This window comes from Haliotis rufescens, unplaced genomic scaffold, assembly GCF_023055435.1.
Source record: "Haliotis rufescens isolate VD_foot unplaced genomic scaffold, xgHalRufe1.0.p SCAF_50, whole genome shotgun sequence".
Taxonomy (NCBI): Eukaryota; Metazoa; Mollusca; class Gastropoda; order Lepetellida; family Haliotidae; genus Haliotis; species Haliotis rufescens.
Window position 1 is genome coordinate 326,243 of NW_025964224.1, and position 18,363 is coordinate 344,605.

General features: G+C 43.5%; 2 protein-coding genes across 2 annotated transcripts in view; one reads left to right on the top strand and one right to left on the bottom strand.

Annotated features, from left to right (window-relative positions):
• Positions 1 to 853: 853 nt before the first annotated feature.
• Positions 854 to 13,760, bottom strand: LOC124151389 (transcription factor IIIA-like). Its single transcript, XM_046523812.2, has 9 exons — positions 13,640 to 13,760; positions 11,868 to 11,986; positions 8,781 to 8,874; positions 7,234 to 7,322; positions 6,412 to 6,485; positions 5,591 to 5,674; positions 3,845 to 4,068; positions 3,349 to 3,402; positions 854 to 2,416 (listed from the first exon to the last, which is right to left on the bottom strand). Exons 1-9 carry the CDS (start codon positions 13,754 to 13,756, stop codon positions 1,577 to 1,579), a joined length of 1,695 nt encoding a protein of 564 aa, XP_046379768.2. The 5' UTR covers positions 13,757 to 13,760; the 3' UTR covers positions 854 to 1,576.
• Positions 9,887 to 18,363, top strand: part of LOC124151388 (P protein-like) — a 71,234-nt gene continuing 62,757 nt past the window's right edge. Inside the window, exon 1 of the mRNA XM_048384692.1 lies at positions 9,887 to 10,186. The gene's annotated coding sequence lies outside the window, so the exon portion shown is untranslated. The remainder of the gene's footprint in view (positions 10,187 to 18,363) is intronic.

Consider the following 18,363-nt stretch of genomic DNA (forward strand, 5'->3'; position numbering starts at 1 on the left):
AGACTTAATATAAGGGGACAAGAGCGTGCCTCTCATATCTCTCACACAATCCATTACATCAAGACCAGCTTTCATGTGAAGATCACTCATCAACCTTGATTCCCTGTCAAGGACCATCTTGGAAGCTTGACCACTGTTGCTGCTGGGTGAATATATTGTTATCACTGACTTTCGCTATCACCATTGTTATTGTTATCGTATTTGATTCTGACCGCTGCCATCATGTTACATACTGACATTGAATATGGTACTACCAGTCCATTGTGTACTGCCATAGTAATTGCTGTGCAGTACTTTGTATTGATTTGTAAACTTAGTGAATTTTGTAATACATTGGATGAATATATACCATTTGTTGATTGGTTGTTGGTTTCACACTAAATTCTTTTACGTACAGGTTTAGGGTTAACATGTTGTTTTACTTTGGGAATGGAAATGTAACAGAACGCATGCATTTGAAAGGCATGCTTCTTGTTACACTTGCTCCAACAAACAAGACACCTCCCGCTCGCTCCTCTCGCTCCACGGTGTCATCATAGGACTGTCACTATCTCTAGAGATGTGAATATGTTTTAAGAAAATATAACAAATAACGTGTCCCCAAACGGCTGTCGGATGGGGGGGGAGAGTATGGGAAGGTACACCTAACATCAATGCATGTCTTATTTAATTACTTGGAATAAAAAGTCAACTTACTTAAGCATTAACACAAAACAAAAGACGTAAACGATACGAAATCAGTGACATCATTCAGCGCAATAATGCAACACAAGCCCTGTCCACACTTTCATCAGCCAATCAGGAAACTAGTTCAGTTGTGGGTGTGGCCTAATTTTGGGGTAATAATGGAAACATAGATTTTAAAAAACCTGCTTTGATAGCCAATCAAATGACTTGGAATCATGTGCAATTTATTTATTCTTAATTTATCACCTATGATTTATGCAAATTGTTGCCAATATAAACTGTTGTTTGACGCCACACTCAAATTAATCTAATTAAATACTTTTGAATACAAACATAATCAGTGATAATTAATGTATTCAAAACAAATATTTATGTAAATTAAAATGTACCATACATAGATGGATATGGTTAACATGGTTAAAACATAACTGCCTTGGATAAAACTTTGTGACAATGAAATCAATTAGAGCCAGCCCCAATATTGCACTAACTATGGTATTTCTTATAAACACACAACCTTAAATACAACGTATGCCATTAATCTCAAAACAATTATATATATCCAGGGAAATGAATGACTGTTGAAGACTAGACACAGACAGGCACAGTGCCATGATGACATGACATGACATGACATGACATCCTTGCACCAGGCATGAGACTCACTGACCTGACCTCTATCCATGGATCTTGGAAAGAAGGGGAGACAACCTAAAAGGTAGGAATGTGGGTCTAAAACGGAAGCTGCTTCTCCTGTTCTGTACTCAACAGACCGAAAACCGAAGTCAATCAGGATCAGCATCTTTCCCGGACTGGCAAATGTGACCATCTCTTAGCCGAGTTCCGAGTTGGTGAGGAGTTCCAGATATCTACGGCCATTCCATGACCGTTAAGACTTACCCAGAACACCATCCGCAACCACAACTTCAGCAACCACAACTTCAGCATCCACAACAGCATCCACAGAAGCAGTGTTGGTGTTCTCATCTGATTCCTTGTCATGTCCATTGTTGCATGTTTGAACATCAAATGTTACAGGATTGTCTGTGACAACAACATTGTTTTGGTTCATTTCACAGATTTCAGCACCTAATTTACTTTTCTTGGCAAGGGCGAAACTCTGAGATCCATCTAAGTCTGCAGTTTCAGCATCTCGCTTTGCCGCGTGATTCAAGGTCAACTTCCACGCAATGACTGCTCCCTCACGGTCATGACACGGCGTGTCACTACCTAGATCAAACAGCAGTTTCTCATCGGAACTATCTGCCTTTGGCGATACTTTCAATATAGACCCTTTGGAGGACTTTAGCAGATCACATTCAGTTTCTGATTCACTGCAAAACAGAGACACATCATGTTCAGAAGCAAATCTCTTTAACTTTGGTCCTTTCACAAATGCATGGCTTAGCTCGGAAAGAATTTCTGCTTCTGAAGAAACAACTCTTGAATTCCGATGTAAGGCCAAATCCTCAAGAAATTCCTGATCACCAGTTTCTTCCACCAGAGGTCTAGTGTACGTATGTGAAGCCACTGCCTGTGATGATGTCTCCTTGACGTCACTGTCGTACCCAGACAGGGCGACCTTGTCCTCGTCGTCAGGATCCAGGAGTTCCAGCCCCACACCTGGACTCCCGACCTCCAGGCGGCCATCGAACCCGCAAAGAGAAGCAGCCATATTTTTTCTCCTCCGCGGCTTCCTCCGTGGTTTCCTGTGTTTCTTCAGCTTTTTCTAGGAAAACAAAATATTCAAGAATACATGAGTTGAAAAATGACCTAAATGATGATGGATGAGTTTGGTTTTACGCCGCTTTTAGCAATATTCCAGCAATATCACGGCGGGGGACACCAGAAATGGGCTTCACAGCGAGATGGATGAGAGAGTTAGTGAGTATGGTTTTATGCCGCTTTTAGCAATATTCCAGCAATATCACGGCGGGGGACACCAGAAATGGGCTTCACACATTGTACCCACGTCGGGAATCAAACCCGGGTCTTTGGCGTGATGAGCGAACCACTAGGCTACTCGACCGCCCTGTCCAAAATGAAAAGAGACGTGGTGATGTGATGTGGTGATGTGATGTTGTGATGTGACATGGTGTTGTGATTTGATGATGCGATGTGGTGATGTGACGTGGTATTGTGATGATGTGATGTGACTTGGTGTTGTGGTGAGTGGCGTGGCGTGGCGTGACGTGACGTGACGTGATGTCATGTGGTGATGTCATGTGGTGATGTGATGTTCTATGGTGTTGTGATGTGATGTGATGTGATGTGATGTGGTGTTGTGATGTGTTGAGATGTGGTGTTGTGATGTGGTGTTGTGATGTGGTGTTGTGATGTGATGTCATGTGGTGTTGTGATGTGATGTCATGTGTTGAGATGTGGTGTTGTGATGGTGTTGTGATGGTGTTGTGATGGTGTTGTGTTGTGTTGTGTGGTGTTGTGTTGTGTGGTGTTGTGTCCCTGTGGTGTCTGCAGAGCGTTGTCACCAAGTCGTCCACATACCTTAGGCAAAGGTCTGTTTGGGTAAGGTTAGAGTGCAGTGAGTCTGAGGTGAAGCTGTGTTGCGTTGTGTTGCGGTGCGGTGCGGTGTGGTGCGGTGTGGTGTTCTGTTGAGTGGTGTCTGCAGTGCAGTTCACTGTCACCAAGTCGTACACATACCTTTGGCAGAGGTCTGTTTGGATCATGGAGACTCATGTGATGCAGCATCTTGTTCTGCAAGACAAGGGAGACGATATCATATTCCCTATACCAGTTAATTCCCTTCTACAAATGTGTGACTGTTCTACAAGCACATATTGTTTTCTCCACTCTGAAACAGTTGCTCTAAAGCCTTGTTGCCCTCCCAGCCACAATACTCCAGTGGCCTGAAAACAACTTGGTCTGGGCAAGTGATTAATAATCAGTGGACCATAATATCCACACAGTGAGGGTATAAGGACACAAAATCAGCCAGGTCACAAATCGTGTTTCCCCAATCCTCATCATAACCCACAAAAGGATGCTGACGGCTAATTCTGATGCCAAAGGAAAGCTGATGACGTATTCTGATGCCAAAGGGATTCTGATGACGTATTCTGATGCCAACGGGATTCTGATGACGTATTCTGATGGCACATGGGGACTCCCTATTTTCAACTATGACATGTTTACTTACCCTGTAGGAGAAGGTCCTGCCACAGTCCTTGTGTTCACACGGAATGCGTTTCCCATCATGGTAGGATCGGACGTGAGCTTGCAGGTTCTTCTTGCTGAGATAACTGCGGCCACAGTTGTCCCTGCTGCACTCAAACACGGGTCTCTCTGCCAAGTGGACTGGCATGTGCTTCTTCAGATTGAACTTATTCAGGAACTTCTTGCCACACTCCAGGCATTCCAGAGCTGCTGACAACAACACAAACAGTTAGTTTACCAACGCGAGGACAGAGTTATCAATATCCCCCGCAATGGCAAATACTTGGCGTGAATAAATAAATGAAACTTGTTGCCATGTAACAAAAAACAATTACTTAAAAAAACAAAAACATCAAAAGGCACCAGTTCACAACTAGACCTATCGATATGCCATGTTTGGTGAAGAAATATGTTAACGTCTTACGATCTGCTCCGGAAACTAGCCCACCGCCATTTCAAAGATGCAGGTGTGTGGAGATGCAGGCAGGTGTGTGAAGATGAAGGCAGGTGTGTGAAGATGCAGGCAGGTGTGTGAAGATGCAGGCAGGTGTGTGAAGATGCAGGCAGGTGTGTGAAGATGCAGGCAGGTGCGTGAAGATGAAGGCAGGTGCGTGAAGATGCAGGCAGGTGTGTGAAGATGCAGGCAGGTGTGTGGAGATCCAGGCAGGTGTGTGAAGATGGAGACAGGTGTGTGAAGATGCAGGCAGGTGTGTGAAGATGCAGGCAGGTGTGTGGAGATGCAGGCAGGTGTGTGAAGATGAAGGCAGGTGTGTGAAGATGCAGGCAGGTGTGTGAAGATGCAGGCAGGTGAGTGAAGATGGAGACAGGTTAGTGGAGATGCAGGCAGGTGAGTGAAGATGAAGGCAGGTGTGTGAAGATGCAGGCAGGTGTGTGAAGATGCAGGCAGGTGAGTGAAGATGCAGGCAGGTGTGTGGAGATGCAGGCAGGTGAGTGAAGATGAAGGCAGGTGTGTGAAGATCCAGGCAGGTGAGTGAAGATCCAGGCAGGTGAGTGAAGATGCAGGCAGGTGTGTGGAGATGCAGGCAGGTGAGTGAAGATGCAGGCAGGTGTGTGGAGATGCAGGCAGGTGTGTGGAGATGAAGGCAGGTGTGTGAAGATGAAGGCAGGTGTGTGAAGATGGAGGCAGGTGTGTGGAGATGCAGGCAGGTGAGTGAAGATGGAGGCAGGTGTGTGGAGATGCAGGCAGGTGTGTGGAGATGGAGGCAGGTGTGTGGAGATGAAGGCAGGTGAGTGAGATGCAGGCAGGTGTGTGGAGATGAAGGCAGGTGTGTGGAGATGAAGGCAGGTGAGTGAGATGCAGGCAGGTGTGTGGAGATGGAGGCAGGTGTGTGGAGATGGAGGCAGGTGAGTGAGATGCAGGCAGGTGTGTGGAGATGAAGGCAGGTGTGTGGAGATGAAGGCAGGTGTGTGAAGATGGAGGCAGGTGTGTGGAGATGCAGGCAGGTGTGTGGAGATGAAGGCAGGTGAGTGAGATGCAGGCAGGTGTGTGGAGATGGAGGTGGGTGTGTGAAGATGGAGGTGGGTGTGTGAAGATGGAGGCAGGTGTGTGAAGATGGAGGCAGGTGTGTGGAGATGCAGGCAGGTGTGTGGAGATGCAGACAGGTGTGTGAAGATGAAGGCAGGTGTGTGAAGATGAAGGCAGGTGTGTGAAGATGCAGGCAGGTGTGTGAAGATGCAGGCAGGTGTATTATACAAGAGAAACACTCACCACTATGCTGCAGTGCCACATGTTTCCGCACCAGTGACCACGTCCCAAACTTCTCCTGGCATCCTTGCACCTGACACAGATACCCTGGAATATACAACAAACACCATGAGTTTAACAAATACGCCAGTCAGCATCATCACAAGGGAAGGCAGTTCTACGTGTACGCTGGTAATATCCAGGGCCCTAACATGGCAACAGTCACACTTTCCACATAGAAAGAATGAAAAAGTGAGTAAGCACACGTTGTGTCGACAAATATTTTTGTTGTTTTATTATTACATCAACTTTAGGTGAGAAATTCCCCTGATTTGATACCACCACACCAGTCAGCATCACTCGTATCACTCAGCATGTGGCATTATTCATCTCAAATCGATGATATGAGAAACAAGAGTGAGTGAGTAAATACGGTTTAACGCCACTTTTAGCCATATTCCAGCATATATCATGGCACTGGACACCAGAAATGGGCTTCACACTGTACCCATGTGAGGTGAGGTGAAATGGGGTTTAACGTCGCCTCCAAGATTATTGCACTTATAGAGCGACGTGCAGGCATGTGTGTGTGTGTGTGGCTGCTTGTACTAGTCTGGACTGATGTCTATTTTATAGTTCTAGCCCACTGAGATATCATGCCGCAGTTTAACATGAATACCCCACTCAGACACAGTTTACCAACTCCGAGCCGACCAGTCCTTGTTTAAGGACCCTTAATGTCGAGCGCCAGAGAGGGTAGCAACAAGTACCATCTTTTGACGTCTTTTGGTATGATGCGGTTAACTTGGTTAACCCACCGCCCCACTAGAAACAGATGTACATACCTTCATGCATCTTTTGATGCCTCTTCAGATTGGCTTCGCTGCAAAAAACCTTCCCACAATCCTCCTTGGGACACCTGTCAACATGAGCGAGTGAGTGAGTTTGGTTTTACGCCGCTTTTAGCAATATTCCAGCAATATCACGGCGGGGGACACCAGAAATGGGCTTCACACATTGTACCCATGTCGGGAATCGAACCCAGGTCTTCGGCGTCACGAGCGAACGCTTTAACCACTAGGCTATCCGACCGCCCCCCTGTCAACATGAAGAATATACAAGTGTCATCAGATCAGAAGAAGTGAAGTGAAATGGGGTTTAACCCATCCTTACATTCATCAGTAACATGGATACCAGCATCAGCATCACTCGTATCTCACATTATTCACACTCAAACAAGAGAGTGAGTGAGTGAGTGAGTGAAGGTGGGTGGGTGGGAATGATTTGGGTGAGTGAGTGATTGAAGGTGGGTGAGTGAGTGAGTGAGTGAGTGAGTGAGTGAGTGTTGTCTTACTGCCGCAGTCAGCAGCACTGTTCTACCTACAGATAATGAAACCAGTGACTGAAAGCATGAGCAATGATCCATGGCGGCATGAAATCAGCCAAGTCAACCTGACAATTCCATCTAACTAAATTGCCACAGACAAAGAGCAATGAGGGACTGTTCAAATGCAGGTGACAATGAGGTTTGAAGTTGACAGGCACAACTCCCTCACACTGAAGCTCCTGATCACCTAAATGTGTCCAGGAAAGTAGTATTTGCTTAAATCTGAACAGAAATTGACCCTGTGATGACCCCAGTGATGCCTGAAGTTAAATCTGCCCACCTGTATGGGTTGTCAAGCAGGTGCTCCAGGTGGTGGCGGCGCAGGTGCTTGTAAGATTTACAGTGCTTCCCACATCCCTCCTCTCGGCACTGAAACACACAATAATCATCATCATCATCATCATCATCATCATCATCGTCATCGTCACCACCACCACCTCCACCATCTTCGTTGTTGTTGTTATTATTGTTTACAGATTAAAATAAACATGCAGTAAAGATGCATCCCTCGATAATATTGCATTGGAGTAAACCCCATCAAAAACAGGTTTTCCATTTCATCCCATAACAAGAGTCATCACCAGATGACATCCAGTCTGGGGCAATTCAGAAATGGAGATTGGCTACTTATACCCACTATTGGCTCTTTGCCATTGGATTCCTTCAGTTAAGTGAAGAAAACAATAATGCTGTTCAGTGTTTGTCAAAATCCCATATCATCAAAAGGGCACCAGTTCACAACTAGACTGATCTGTATAGCAAGTTTCATCTAGAAATATTACACGGTTTGGGAGTTCTGCTCCGGAAATGAGAACTTGCCTCATCTTCAGTTTAAGTCCAATTTGTCTTCATGAAAAATAAATCCAACCTCATCAAAAGGCACCAGTTCTCCACAAGACTGATCTATATAGAAAGTTTCAACAAGAAACATTTAACCGTTTTGATGTTCTGGAAACAGAAACTGGACAGCTGACAGACGGACGGATGGACAGACATGATGATCACTACATCCCCGTTTTACATGACAAAAAACAACGGGTAGGTTGTGTTCTTGGTTGTTTTACTTTTTTTCTTCTTTGAAACTTTGTAATTTCAGTATCTTCATAGAAGCACAGTCTGGGGGCATAAAAGCTTTGGTGCAACTCGAGACACATGACAAAAAGGCTGATGGCTGGGAGCGGTAGGTAGAAACTAACAGTTAGTGTCCACAAGTCCTCATAATGATAATATATAGCAAAACCCTTAAAAAAATAAAAAGGGCTAATTTCTACTAGTCCTTACGATACTCAACTGTTGGGCAGTTTGGCAAGGACAGTCTGAATTTCTGACACTGGTTGGGGCTCCAGATTTGAGTCGGGTGGGAAACTGGAGTTTGACTCAGCTGCAGTAGCATTTTATCTGTTTGTTGTTTAACGCAATATTCCAGCTATATGACGGCGGTCTGTAAATAGTCAAGTCTGGACCAGACAATCCAGTGATTGACATCATGAGCATCGATCCACGAAATTGGGATACAGTGACATACATGAACCAAGTCAGCGAGCCTGGCGATTAGGAGGGTTGTCTCAGTGTTAATATTACTGATCAATGATCATGGGACCCCAGTGAAGGTCAATGATCATGTGGAAGAAAACCATGTAAATTCATTATCATGTATTGTAACATTCTAAATTAATAATAATAATAATAATAATAATAATAATTCAATAGAGTAATCAAAATAATCTGACCATGCAAAAGCAACAGAAATTAATGATAACAATACATATAATATCGTGACACAAGTACTGCACTATCTATCAGTATATGATTCGGTACGGTACATACCACATATCTGCTTGGCTCTTCGTGTTTCCTCTTCACATGCTTGGCTAGATTCCATTGGTTGGAGAACTTGCTGTCACAATCCTTAAATGGACACCTGCAATATTGTCATGTTCAATGAAGCTGTAACTCGCCTTGGTTTATATTCCAAAAATACATTTGCAAATCTGACAGGCTACACTCGGAACACCTGTCTGACCCACCCAAGGTCAGCTACTTGCTGAAATAAATTACTTGCTACTCGTTTAATGAGCCCTGGCGTTATTGTCAATCAGATATCACAAAATGAGTCTACAGCTAGCTTTTCCTCTTGAACTTGCACAGAAATATTTATTGTCAAGAAGTTACCATGCGATTTGACGTAAATATGCATATCACGACCCATGTATCATGATACATATCGTGACCTATGTATCTGGTACGTATCGTAACCTTGCTGTATCGTTTCACCCCTAGGGTTTATCAGATGCATCCTATAAGCATGATAATTAAGAATGGATGCTACAAACATCAGTGTTCCCATTTACAGTGAGTGAGTGAGTGAGTGAGTATAGTTTTATGCCGCTTTTAGCAGTATTCCAGCAATGTCACGGCTTCACACATTGTACCCAAGTCGGGAAACGAACCCGGGTCTTTTACGGGGAAAAAACTGATGTATAATACTTGAAAAAAACATTTTTCCTAAAATACTGCATCCCCTAGACGTGTACCCATTATGGTTGCGTGCGCAATTTACTCAATAACATACAGTAAGCTATTGAAGGACAGAGTAGCCTCCGCTGATGCCTAAGCGCATATCTACAATCTACATCACTGACTTATATCGCACGTCAGATCATGTTGCAACAATCATTAGTCTATTTGGCGGTGGGGGCACGCCTAAGAGGAAGGCAGAGAGGGATTCAGATGGAGAAAAGAGAGACGTCAAACACAAGTTACTTATCAGATCATGACTTGTCCACGGACATGCTAAACAATGTAATGGACATTATTCGACCAACTTCGATATGTTTCTTGGCATTGGCATCAGGCAATGGTATTTTTTTACCCGTCAATCCCTGTGGACCCGCAAATAAAGTACCTCATAACACTTTGTTGTTGAACACAACATCGGCGATAATCAATGAAGTATACTTTTGTCAACAAACAAAGTCAGTCTTTTATCATCAAACTTTCCTGTTGGCTATTGTTAGCACAAGGAAATAACCTTTTGCTTTGCTTCAAGGTTAAACATATATTTGTAGAGACTTAGCCTCGAACCAAAATAAGATATTTCTCGAGAAAAAAGAGAAACTTGAGACTGAATGACATGCAGATCTAACTACAGTTTCCTCAGAGATGACTTCATTGAAATTGTCAGTCATGAACGCACACTGCACTGAACATGATGTTGAAAGGATTTAAACCAGGTAATTTTTTCATACATTTTCATATTTGTCCAAAGTTGGGACTGACAAAATGTTGGGGGGACTTGTAATTTTTCAGTTGCCAGTCTACCGGTTCCAAAAGCCAGGGGGAACATTGTCATATCCACTCCAATCATGGAGAAGGATGTAAAACAGGGTTAGAAATTGGCACTAGTCCTGTAGTCCTTGCCAAACTGCCCAATAGTTAAGGTATCATAAGGACTAGGAGAAATAGGCCATTTTTAAGTGTTTTGCTATTTGTTATCATTATAAGGACTAGTGGACTAAAAATGTTAGTTTCTAACGCTGTAAAAGAGTATGAATCTCTGAATGATTGAAACTAATTAATTGAATCATGTACGTAAGATGTATCTCATATTTGAAGATAGGAAAAATATAAACAGGCAAAAACCATTGCGATGTGGATCTTTACACCTACAAACCATTATATGAATTTCAACAAGTCAAGCAAATATTGTAGGTCGTCAAAAGCATTTGAAATTATCTTTTATCAAATAACTATTATCGTATGTACAAGTCATAGCACTAGTCTTGAAATTGTATATTAGTGGAAACTGTACTTGATTATTGTTACTTGTGACTCGTACAATGATGCAATTTACGTTACTAGATTCTTTTGGTATATCCTTGCTTATACAATGAGCATTATCAACTACAGTCCGTTTCACTCCAAATGAGAACGATGAATTGCAAAATAACTCAAAATCCAGAAAAGTGTATGAAACATCAATATGGTACTTGACCATGAATACCCTGTACCCAACAAAATCTGAATTTTGTTAAATTTAAGACCCATGACGGATTAAGTTCTTTAAGAAACTATCATGTAATTTTGTATAGAAATGTGTACATGACACGTAGGGGGGACAAACCGTGGAAGGCACAGCGCAAGTACGCATGCACTGGACGTTCTGTGGTAGGGGAAATGACAGCGTTAGAGGGGCCGTCTCATGATAATTTCATTCGCAATCTGACTCGCTCATGCCATAGATCTCGTCGTCGGAACTGCTGGTGCCTGAATCAACTGCCACTATTATAGGTTGGACTGTTGCTGGCCGTAGTCCATTTCGTGACCAATAACGTGGCTCTATCTCGTCAACGGCTGTGGTCACACAACACCTCCATGTTTCTACTGTTACCCGACCAAGGGATTCCTTTACGAGTTGTTCAACGTCTCGTAATTTGAACATTGTGTTCGATCGTCCAACATCACCCTTGACGATGCCCCATACCAACTCGATTGGATTCAGGTCGCAGTGATAAGGTGGCAGTCGTAAGACAGCGTGACCCTGACCCTTGATGTAACTGTCAACTTTATACACGGGGTAAGGTTTCATAGTTTTGATGATTTCATAGAGCTGTGGTTTCGTCGCTCGAGAAGGAAAGGTAATGTTCCTCCGTTGCAGCCAAGTAACCATGTCTCCTTTAGAGGTTGGAGTCTTGCTTTCTGGATCCTGCACACTATGATACGGTGCATTGTCCATGACAATGAGAGACTTGGTAGGCAAAGCAGGGACTAATTTATCTTTCACCCACTCCAGAAATACATTGCCGTTCATTTCTGTGTGGTAGTCCCAATGTTCTTTCGGATCTTACCTCATTTTCCTGACAAAGGCACTCACTGACTCACAAATCTAACAGCAGTGTTACCATGGTTACCCACCCGACTTGCTGACTGGCATCAGACGCTTGACTTCCATGAGTGAAGTCGACATGTCTCTTGAGATGGGCTGCTCTAGTGTAACTTTTGCCACAACCTTCATCGCTGCAGACAAACGGCCTCTGGAAATTGGAATAGTAATTCACTGTTCATTATTCAGAAATAAGAAAAGCAAATTTACCTGCCTAGTGACTATATTATATGATGGCACTGATCCTACATCATGTCTTGGACATACTCATTTGCTAAAGACCTGTGAAGATCCGGGGTAGAATAATCAGCAACCCATGCTTGCCGTAAAAGGCAACTAAATTGATAAGGTGGTCAGGCTCGCTGACTTGGTTGATGCATAACATCGTATCCCAATTGCATGAATCGAAGCTCATGATGTCAGTCACTGCACTGTTTGGCCCAGACTCGATTATTTACAGACTGCTGTCATATAGCTGGAGTATTGCTGAGTGCGGCATTTAACAACAAACATTTGCTAAAATTTCAGCAAAATCCTATATGAGAACAACTTGAGAATAAATAGGCCAGTGATTGTGCCTCAGACAAATGTCAATAAGACATTCTCTTGACATGTCTGACACGTGTTTGATAGGATATTCCTACTATATTAAAACTAACTTTGCAAAAAAAATTAAAGGACTGAATGACAATAAGGCAATGCCTTATACCCAATCTGAAACCCCGGTGGACTAATTTACATTGTTTGACCCTTGCAACACCAAACGGTATGGCCAATCGAAACATTCATTCTGGTAAGAAAGTTCAGAGTATGAATGGTTCAGACTTTTGGCAGCAGAACCCTGTCCATCTAAAATAGCAATCCTCATCTGAAGGCTTCATTAAAGTGCATGATATATGACATCTTTAATATTCCTGGTTATTTAAGCGTGTCACATGTCACCCGTCCTTGACTTGAATCTTGAAAGACCCTGGTACATACCTGTTTACATGGAATACGATGTGTCAATCACCATGGTAACAGTCAAGTCATATCCCCGCTGCCTATCAGTAACAGACTCTGGGCCATGCAAACCTTGCCATTCCCTTGGGTAAGATCACAAACAATCATCACAGTCAAAGAGCATTATTTGTTTTGTTTGTTGTTTAACTCCGCACTCAGCAATATTAAAGCTACATGACAGCGGTCTGTAAATAATTGAGTCCGGACCAGACAATCCAGTGATTGACATCATGTGCATCAAACCACTCAATTGGGATACGATGACATGCATCAAACAAGTCAGCGAGCCTGACCACCCGATCACCTCTTACGACAAGCATTGGTTGCTGATGACCAATTCTACACCGGATCTTCACGGGTCCTTAGAGTACGACTATGACAACTCAATAGTCATCTTGTAAGATCAGTCATGGGTACCTGTAGTTATCACGGTTTTAAAAGTGTAATTGAGTGAGCGTGCTCTTACACTGCTCTTACCAATATTCCAAATAACAATTCCCGTCCCAATTCCCATGTGATCGTGAAGTTTGCGACCTCAGGCACTGACAGGAAGTCTGAAGCCTGTGTCTGTTAAGCTGAATAGGGTTAATCCACAAGTCCATCACCACATAAGTACGATGAATTTAGTGTTAAACAGTCTCCAAGAACGTAAGCTTTGCTGACTATCCATAGCAGACCAAATTTATTAACTTTTGAAAATGTTAGGCTTGATTCAGAACGGCGACCGAAACTGTCACACGTTACGACACCGGAAGCAGTGTGAAACAGAATGTCATTTGATTGAACAGATACAAGTAGTTACCTCTCCGGTATGTGAACGTAAATGTATCAACAACCTGCTCTTCTTGTGGAAGAACTTCCCACAGGTCTCGTGAGAACAAACAAACAAATTTCCCCTACACGTGCTCGTGTCCGCCATTTGCTTCGGCTATACTTCAAACTTGAGATCTGAATGTATTTGGATCCAGAACATAGTAACTGACATTCTTAGTTCACTATTTTCTCATTCGGAATTAAGAACTTCAACAAGCTTGAAATTACATAGAGAAAATAACGTAAAGAAGTCCGTGAAAAGTCCACGCATGTTCAAACGCATGACTTGACTCCATTGATAAATACGTTTTCTTGGTCTAGTAAGGTTCCTTTTAGAGTTGCCCGAGACGAAGCTACATTTACCGTATTCGACGCAATAAGCGCATAGAACGCTCTCAAAATTAGCAATAGGGGGCTCTTATTAGAAAAAAATATTAGAGGAAAAAAAACTGAGTTGAAAGATCGCATTTTTCGTGGTTTATGCTGACAACCTGGAATATAAAAAAAAGAAGAAAAGTCTGTGTGTAGCTATTTATACACAACAGATATATTTTCCAGAATTTAATTGTCCATAATTAAGGTTGCACATAACACACGAGTGCGTATTATACACGAATAATTAAGTCTTGTGTACATTGGAATTGGAAGGGGTGCTAATTGAGATTGTTCACTAGCCAATATATTAGCAAATATCGCCGTGGGCGCTTATCAGAGTGAAGCGCTTATTACGTCGAATACGGTATGCTATCTTGAGATAAGTCATCACTATTTGACTGTTATAGTTTAGTTTCCGAGATTTACCGACCGGTGGGTAAACATGCTATCTCACTCAGGTCACACTAAGAAACACGTGTTTGTTACAGAGTGAATACACTGGGAAATGTAACACAACAGCGTTTCGCTAAGTGAGTGAGTATGGTTTTACGCCGCTTTTTGCTCTATTCCAGTAATATCACGGCGGACAACACTAGAAATGAACTTCACACTTTGTTCCCATGCACGTGGAGAATCCAACTCAGGCTTTCTGTGTGATGACGACCGCTTTAACCACTGGTCGACCCCCAACACCCCTGTTTGACTAAAAAAATGGCAAACAACATTCCAAGGAAGCTCAAGAAGAGCTTGGATGTCACAACTATGTCTCGTCATCGCTAACCTGGACATAACTAAGATTGACAAACGTGAAGTAGACTAGATAGGCTAAACCCCACTTCATTGTGTGTGTCAACCAGCCTATAGTTAAAGTACATAGTGATTGTGTGCCATATGGTATCTAGCCTTGGTATCATGCACTGGTTGATTGTGTGTCATGGTGCCCTGGGTTTGGTGGCTATCTGGTTGTCATGGTTCCCTGGGTTTGGTGGCTATCTGGTTGTCATGGTACCCTGGGTTTGGTGACTATCTGGTTGTCATGGTACCCTGGGTTTGGTGGCTATCTGGTTGTCTTGGTACCCTGGGTTTGGTGAATATCTGGTTGTCTTGGTTCCCTGGGTTTGGTGAATATCTGGTTGTCTTGGTTCCCTGGGTTTGGTGAATATCTGGTTGTCTTGGTTCCCTGGGTTTGGTGGCTATCTGGTTGTCTTGGTTCCCTGGGTTTGGTGACTATCTGGTTGTCATGGTACCCTGGGTTTGGTGACTATCTGGTTGTCATGGTACCCTGGGTTTGGTGACTATCTGGTTGTCATGGTACCCTGGGTTTGGTGGCTATCTGGTTGTCTTGGTACCCTGGGTTTGGTGAATATCTGGTTGTCTTGGTTCCCTGGGTTTGGTGAATATCTGGTTGTCTTGGTTCCCTGGGTTTGGTGAATATCTGGTTGTCTTGGTTCCCTGGGTTTGGTGGCTATCTGGTTGTCTTGGTTCCCTGGGTTTGGTGACTATCTGGTTGTCATGGTACCCTGGGTTTGGTGACTATCTGGTTGTCATGGTACCCTGGGTTTGGTGACTATCTGGTTGTCATGGTACCTTGGGTTTGGTAACTATCTGGTTGTCATGGTACCCTGGGTTTGGTGACTAGCTGGTTGTCATGGTACCCTGGGTTTTGGTGACTATCTGGTTGAGCGTGTCACGGTTCCCTGGGTTTGGTGACTAGCTGGTTGTCATGGTACCCTGGGTTTGGTGTTATCTGGTTGAGTGTGTCTTGGTTCCCTGGGTTTGGTGACTATCTGGTTGTCATGGCACCCTGGCTTTGGTGTTATCTGGTTGAGTGTGTCTTGGTTCCCTGGGTTTGGTGACTATCTGGTTGTCATGGTACCCTGGGTTTGGTTACTATCTGGTTGTCATGGTACCCTGGGTTTGGTGACTATCTGGTTGAGTGTTTCATGGTACCCTGGGTTTGGTGACTATCTGGTTGTCATGGTACCCTGGTTTTTGTGATTATCTGGTTGTCATGGTGCCCAGGGTTTGGTGACTATCTGGTTGTCATGATTTCCAGCCTGTTTCTAAAAAACGTACTGCATTACCACTCTTCACAATTAAAGCGCATTTTCAATATATATTTTGTTTTTCAAAAATCTCATTCAAATCTGATATTAGTTCTCGCTACCGCTAAATGAGGACATCCAATTACAAGTCACGTCAGAACAAGAAGTCGACATGAGTGAATCAGAAGCAGTTTTCTCGACGTTTGCAGCACAAGTTTCAAATTGACGGATTCCATCCCAGAATACGCTTTGCAAAATTGTTTTGACAAAGTTCTCGAAACAAAAGAACACTCTGGAATGTCATATAGATAGCCTAATTTGTATGGCAGTACTGCCCACGGACATTGCAGAGTCTGTTCCGTTCAAACGTTTATCCCAGAGACGCGAGAGATATATACTATGCTTTTGACGGATTCTGTCGTAATAGTCCATAACAGTCGCTCGGAATACTCCGTGTTACCCTTTGTGAGGTTGCATGATTAGAAAACACATTCTGACTGTCTCATTTCTGATCTGGTAAGCGACGCTCTGATGTATTTATGCAGACTATTTGAATGTCAATGTTGTACGTTTTGTACTGTTGACTCCATATCCAGGTGAGCTATTGTGTAGTGGCACTATCTTGTACTTTTTCCTAATATTTTAAATTATATGAAACTGAAATCAACACTTCCAAATCCGAATATTTAAATATTTTTCGCTGTTGTATTTATTTAGAGAAACGTTAACCGCCGAACAGACAACAAAGAATAAGCTCCTCCCCCCTCACTCACTCACTCAGCAAATAGCTTGTCTTTGAACAACCAGCCACAGTTGTGAACTGGATTACTGCGACATCGACTAATAAAGACGTACGTGTTAGTGATTTGTCTCAAAACGCATTTCATTTAAGCATTCACGCTAACTCAAGATGGGGACGAGTTATTTGCAATACAGGAATTTAATTTTACGCCGCTTCTTACAGTATATCCGTGAGTGAGTGGGTGAGTGAGTGAGTTAGATTAAACGCCGCTTTTAACAGTATTCCAGTTATATCGCGGCGTGTCAGCTTAATGTGGGAGGAAAGCCCGAAGTGATGCAGGTCTCAGACGTTTACCACTTCGGCGAAACCCACGAGCACGGGTATGGTACTGCCAAACCTAGAAACATAATCAGGGCGAACCCGATCGGGATTCGAACCCACAATCATAGATTTCTGGCGTGCCCAAGGGACGCAACTCTGCACTGCGAATCGCGGCGCCTTAGACGACTGGGCCACCCGTGCCCCGAGTATATCCGTGATCTCACGGCGTTTCACGGAGTCAGGTTCATGCGGAGGGAAGCATGTTATGAGGTATGTAACACATGTGTTCCACTTCGGTGAAATGCGCGGACATATTGCTCACAAAGTAAGACCCATATGCACCATGCGAATGACGGATTCGAACCCATGGTCACCGGATTCAGACACGAGTAATCCCTCCATAACTACCGAGAACACACAATTTACATTTCCACAGCAACATACTTACATGTTATACAACAGCATGCAGTGTTTTTGCACTAAACTGTCGCGACTATGTCACGTGATACGTAGTTCGTGTTTATATCCGCAGATCACGACATACACGCATTATCTATTGATCTTTAGTCGCCCCAGTCACACGTTCCACTGATTAGGCGATGGGAAATTATGTACACTGTATTGTTGAACACAGGCGTGATTGGTGACACAGTTTCTGTTCCACCGTGACTCGGCCTGTTTGTGGTTAAATTAAGCTTCAGGTATATCAATGATCTGATAGCGTTCAATAATGGTCACATAGCAAATCCCCTTTCACAGATTTACCCACCTGCACAAGAAAGAAAGGAGTAGTGAAACGGACTCATTTGCTTAATATTTAGATCTATACGTGTATCACACGTTCCCGTGTCTCTTCAGGTGAACAATTTACCTGCCTTTGCATGTGTTTGTGATGGTGTCACCGGTGGTGCACAATTAAGATCTTTTTATTGTCGTGGTTGTGTGTGTGTGTTGGGGGGGGGGGGGGGGGGGGGGGGGAGGTTATACCATCCGGAAGTTACATCTGTGGGGTACCCGTGATGTAGGCCTAAGTAACCCATGCTTGCCGCGTGCTAGGCCCATGCTAGGCCTCTAACGGGATCGGATGGTCAGGCTCGCTGACATAATTGATGCATGTCATTGTATCCCAATTGTGTAGATCGATGCTCATGATGTCAGTTACTGGATTGTCTGGCCCAGACTCGATTATTTACAGACCGCCGTCATATAGCTGGAATATTACTGAGTGTG

Bases quoted from the DNA above. Each gene is read 5' to 3' on its own strand.
- LOC124151389 (XM_046523812.2), bottom strand. From the start codon at position 13,756: ATGGCGGACACGAGCACGTGTAGGGGAAATTTGTTTGTTTGTTCTCAC. The intron at 6,486-7,233 runs GTGGGCAGATTT...TCATGTTGACAG, and splicing joins CTGCTTGACAACCCATACAG to GTGTCCCAAGGAGGATTGTG. The intron at 4,069-5,590 runs GTGAGTGTTTCT...TGTTGTCAGCAG, and splicing joins TGTGGCACTGCAGCATAGTG to CTCTGGAATGCCTGGAGTGT.